The sequence below is a fragment of the Lacerta agilis genome, chromosome Z, assembly GCF_009819535.1.
Source record: "Lacerta agilis isolate rLacAgi1 chromosome Z, rLacAgi1.pri, whole genome shotgun sequence".
In the NCBI taxonomy this organism is placed as follows: Eukaryota; Metazoa; Chordata; class Lepidosauria; order Squamata; family Lacertidae; genus Lacerta; species Lacerta agilis.
Window position 1 is genome coordinate 44,861,271 of NC_046331.1, and position 5,843 is coordinate 44,867,113.

Sequence of the window (5,843 nt, forward strand, 5' to 3'; positions counted from 1 at the left end):
TATGGTGTGTATACGGCCAAAGGAAGCAGATTTTATTGATGTTGTCACTGTTACTCTGGAGATCTAACTGGGAGAAGGTTCATGATAATATAATGACCATCAGCTTTAACCCAGAAAGAAAACCTCCAAGGCTGAACTTGCCTCTGAGTCACCTCAGGAGGGAGCGGCCTCTTCCATACTGCCTTGCTTCAGTCAACAGACTCAATTACTCCTGTGTTGCCTACCTAGCCAGAACTCCAAAGGCAGCACTGAGGCTGCCAGCATGTTTGCAAGGTTGTTTGGACACAGGCCTCTAGCCACACTGTGGAAAACAGGTGCTTTCCGTAGGAGCCATGGCACCAGAATGACACTGGCGAGGACAACCCCTTTGCCCCAAACGGAGGGCTCAGTGAAGAGCAGGCTGGCATCTCCTAGAACTTTTTCAGGTGGGTAAGAGCAGTTCTAAAGCTCTTTAGAATTTTTGTGTGTGTGAAAAGTAATGGAACAAGTGGAATATACATGGGGGAGGCAATGGCAGACAACCATTCTTGGAAAGGGATAATCTGCCCACCATGAGCCACGCAATGTTAACCTCAAGTCTCAATTACTGCAATGTGTGTGTGTGTGTGTGTGTGTGTGTGTGTGTGTGTGCGTGCACCAACCATCCTTCCCTGGTGCAGAAACTCCAGCTGGTACAATATGCTGCAGCTAAGCCGTTGATGGGGACAGACAATCAAGATCACACAATTCCAGTGCTCAAATGCTTGTGCTGACTGTTCCCACACTTCCAGGCCAGGTTCAGGCTCCTTGTATTACTTTATCAGGCCCATAGCAACTTGGTTCCAAGGCACTTCAGGGACCACCTAAGCCTGTCTATCCCTGCCCAGTCACTGGGATCCTTGGGGGAGTCACTGTGAATGGTCCCCCATGGCTCAGATGCACAGCTTCTATCAATCAGAAGCCCTGTGTTCAGTATTACGTGCCCAAATTAGTACAAGTCCCTCCCAGTTAAGTCCAGGCAGGCTCTCTACATGTTGAACAACCAGCATCTACTAAAGACTTTTTTTGTCATTCCAGCTAGCATTTGTTTAACTGAGGCATTGATTGATTGATTGATTGATTGATTGTATTGTACCTTTCCAAACCACTTGGGGACTATCATACCCTCTGATATTTCTCTGAAGAAAATAGGGACACCCCATTCCATAATGATAATTTTACTATTTATACCCCACACATCTGACTGGGTTGCCCAAGCCACTCTGGACAGCTTCCAACATAAATAAAAACGTAATACAACATTTAAAAACATTCCCTATAAAGGATTGTCTCCAGATGGCTCAGGGGTCAGATAACTCTGTAGCCTCCAATATTTATCTTAAGGAAAAGTGGGACATTCTGGGACCTAATCAAAAACTGGGACGGCTTCTCTAAATCAAGGATGTCCCTGGAAAACAGGGACACTTGTGGGGGTCTGGACTACTGGAGTTAAGTGATATAGAAATAGTTCAAATAATAATTCAAATAAATAAAATATCAGGAAAACAGTAAGCTGGAGGTACGGAAGCTTTTTCACCTAAGGGCCAGATTCCCTCAAGCGCAACCTTTTTTTTTCTTTCCAAAATCTGCTGTTACTGGGTGCCTAATAAATGGAAGGAATAAATAAGATGGTGGTTGGTCCAAGGTCACCAAACAATCTTCAGAGTTGAAGCAGGGACTTGAACTGCATCAAATTCTACTACCTGATCTGTCACCCAGCTCGGTCCTCCCTGTTTTAATACAGGTTCTAGTTATTAGAAAATCAAAGCAAAAAAACCTACAGCTCACCTCTGAATAATGGAAGACTTGAGAGGCATGCATATGATTTTTCTCTTTCTCTTGCAAAAGTCTTTCTATTTCCTTGCAGAAGGTAGGCTTCGGTAGAAATGAAGAAAGGTGATTTTAAATGAAATTTAAAATCTTCTTTTAAATAATCTATTTCTTGAAGTGTGTACACAGTGAAGCTGCAGCAGCATTGTTATAACTTCCTGGCTTAGCAATTTATTCTGGGTACTTTCTTCCCACAAACTATAAATCATTTAGAGACTCTTTTCATTGCATAGCTTGTTCTGGGAGCTGTGTGCTTTATTGATTTCAGTGAAGGAAATTACAGTACTAAAGGGAGACGAAACATTTGCCATTTCCATCTGGGCTGTGTTTTTCTTAAAGAAAATTGGGTGGCGGGGAAGGAGGGGTGAACCTCCCACCACCCTTTTGCCCTTTAACCAAAGTTTATGGGAAGAAAACGTCATCTCACCTTGAAAGGTACCTGTGGCTTTTCCACCACCTGCCTGCTGGAAAGGGGTGCTCCACGAATCCCATCCTATATGGCAATTATTTAGAGGGGTCAATCCTATCCATTGATTCAGTAGTGGGGGGGGGATCAAGGATCCTATTCAGGATGCAGTTGGAACCAACAACGGATGAACTTTGGCTCATATTTTTAAGGTCACAGAGCATTCAGAAATGAAAGACAACCAACCAAGTTTGACAAAAAGGTCCTGCTGTGGTTGGGACGGTTTAAAAAAGAAGAAGACATCCCATACCTCTTGTCGTAAGTAGCCACAGGGGTTCGCTAGTTATTTATTACAATATCATTAAAAGGAAAGGGCCCAGGGGTCAAGTGCAGCCTTCAGGGCTTCTCTATATCACCCTGCCTAGCATGATTATTAAGCTGCTGGCTCCCCCCCCAAAAAAAAAACATACCATGTCAAATTTAGAATGCATCAGAATTTTTCTTAAAAAAGAAACATCATTAACTAAAAGTGCTCATTCAAAAGTAAAAGGACACTGCACACCATTTTCTCAGGTGCCCCACTGAGAAGCCTGCAGGCAAGACCTCAGGGCAACTGCAGCACTCTCCCCACTTGGGATTCCCAGCAACTGGGATTCAGAGGCATCCTGCCAGATTTGTGAAACAAGGGGTGGTAGCAAGACCAGCAAAGTGAGAGTTAAGACCCCTGGCACATTTTGTTGTATCATTCCACCCATCTGCTGTCTCAGAAGCAACTTCCTGTCTCCAAGCAGAGAGAACTAAATCCCGACTCCTCTCTCACTTGCTTGCTCTTCATAATAACGCCTGCACAGCCATTATTTCCTATGTCACCCAAAATACATTTAATAGCAAGTGTGTGCTTTCTCTGGAACAGCTTCACCGGGGCTGTGTGTGATACAGGAAGTTCAGTGTGTGGGTGTTGATCATTGCCTCCGTCCAAAAATAAACCAAACCAAGTTGGAAGCATTTGTTTATCCATAACCACTTCCACTTGCTTGTGAGAGAAATTTTGCAAAGCAAATTACTGTAGCACTCAGCTGCTTCCATGACAAGGTACACAGAGGATCTCTGCAGCATTTTTATCATGGTTCATTTGTTATGTCATGGTGCTTGATAGCAACACACAGATGTTGGAGAGTGCGGGAAAGCCAAAATAAATTTGCAGTTGCCTCCTTCCAAAAAAAATATTCATATATTTATTTATAGTAATAAATAAATAAATATACATATATATTGCTATTCATACAAAACAGTGCTTTACACCAAGAAAACATAAGATCATATTCTAAAAAGTACAGAAAAAATAAAACCAGAGATCAATTAACTATTGTGGTAGCTCCAATATCATAGAATCATATATACCTGCAGCTGTGTCAGAAGATGGGAGGGGGAGGGGAGTGCAGTTTTGGAGGCCTGATTTCAAAACTTGTTGCCTGAAAGTTGATACGTGACAACAAGTGATACTTTGTACTTGGTGGCATTGTGTTGTGCTAATTGAAGAGAGGATATACTTTAGATCACAGGTGGCTCTCCAGCTTCACCATACATGATGAGCTCGAGGTCCTACCATCCCTGAGCGTTGGCCATGTTGGTTGGAGTCCAGAAACAACCAGGAGGTTACACCTGGAGCCTACAGCAGTCAATGACACTACAACACCATTGTTTTCTGGTTTTCCAGAGTTGAAGTCCTCAAGGCTGCTCAGAGCCAGCTGAGGATCCGAATCTGCTACATCATGATTGGATTGACTCTGCTAGGATGCATGGCAATGATCATCTCTGGTAAAATGGTAACGGAATTGACTTCATTTGTTTCTCAGACCAAAAAACACAATGTGCTTTAAACACACACACACATACACAGAGAGACGGGTTCACATATGGGTTCTAGCTTCTACACAGTGGTGGAGCTTCATGCTCTGGCACCGGGGGGGGGGGGGCAGAGAGCAGGTGGGAGCATGGCTGGCGTGTGTTGTGGGGGCATGGCCCTCAGCACAGGCGGGGGAGCAACCGCGATGATACCCCACCGGGATTGTGCTGCCAGGGGTGGTGCGCTCCACCCATCCCCTCTCTTCCTCCGTCAGTGCTTCTACATGCCTTGCTGTTTGTGTCTACTTGAGAGGAGGTTCCCTGCAAGGGATCACACATGTATAGGGCTACTGCCAGAGATGAACAGATCTGTCCATTCTGATTTCTCTTGGAGTAGAGCCACGCCTAACATTCAAAGCACATTTAATGTACATTTAAAGTACGGCACATGATTTACCACAAAGATTCATGGGAACAGCAGTTTGTTAAGACTCTTGTGAATTGTAGCTCTGTGAAGGCTAAACTACAGTTCCCAGGATTCTTGGAAAGAAGTAATAGGCTTTCAACAAGCGTTGGACATGTTTTTAATATATGGTGTGGATCTGCCCAAGTTTCTCATGTTTCTAATTTGAAATTGAGTTCTCTATATTTCTCCCAAAGTCCTCAAGAAAATTCACCAGCAAAAGTAAACCTAGTCAGACCATTATTTTTTTCTGATCAGCTGGCACTTGGGGGCTCAATGTCAATGTTTATTGTTATGGCAAGCAGCCAGCATACCGGGGGTGTGGAACTGCTGCTGGTGTCATAGGTGATGTCACAGCTAAAAATCAGCCGCTGTTTCTTTAATACAAAAGGAACTGAGTTAGCATGAGTCGGCCTACAATGAATTGGCAAAGCCTGCATGACTCATGCAACCTTTCACCTACATATGCCTGTATATATAGAGTGGTCATTGATTGTGTGAGTGTGGGTTGGTTAGATGGTAGAAAGTTGGCTGAGTTTGGTTTATGTATAAAGCTGTCGGTTGTGGTTGAAGAAGATTGTTTTAAGAATAAAAGCAGTAATACTCTGCAAAGATACTCTTTCTCAAGGACTCTTTTGTGCCAACTAGGGTCCAAGGACCAGGTGAAGGAGTCAAAGGAGGTCGGAACCTTTCCTTTATCAAACACTGACAGGTGATGCCTGCACTTGGGGGCTGCTCAAGAAACAGTCAGCTTTGTGGGGCCCTTGTGATCTTTACCCTGGTTCTCTGTTGTAGGGAATGTTACCAACCAGATGTTCTTTTTTTTGAAGGCTGTCAAAAGAGAAGACACACTGCTGAAGATGAACGCAGAGAAGAAAGCTAAGTGGAGAGCAGAAGGACAGGTGGAAAAGGAAGCAATGGCTGGAAAATCTGAGCAACCATGAAAGGGATAATCCCAAATGACGACCAGTGGTGCATACAGAGAGCACCATCAAGCCGATGCTCCTCTAAGACTCTATATACCGTACCTGATAGGAAAACAATCATTTCCTTTTTATTGTAACTGTAGAGAGCCTAATGAATCCAGAGGGCAACCAATCTCAAGACTTCAGTACTTAATTCTGCCCATAGACTGTGACCATTTAAAATACTTCTATCTTTCAGACCTGAGTTGGACAGTGGAGAACGTCTGGACTCAGCTGAGCATTTCTGATTAGAGGAGGACAACCACCACCTGTCTACACCATCCTTACTGAACCTGGTGCCATCCAGAGGCTGCTG

General features: G+C 43.9%; 1 protein-coding gene across 1 annotated transcript; it reads left to right on the plus strand.

Moving 5' to 3' along the window:
* Positions 1-343: 343 nt before the first annotated feature.
* Positions 344-5,543, plus strand: LOC117039914 (protein FAM162B-like). Its single transcript, XM_033137300.1, has 4 exons — positions 344-425; positions 2,467-2,572; positions 3,972-4,080; positions 5,393-5,543. Exons 1-4 carry the CDS (start codon positions 344-346, stop codon positions 5,504-5,506), a joined length of 411 nt encoding a protein of 136 aa, XP_032993191.1. The 3' UTR covers positions 5,507-5,543.
* The last annotated feature ends 300 nt before the right edge of the window (positions 5,544-5,843 follow it).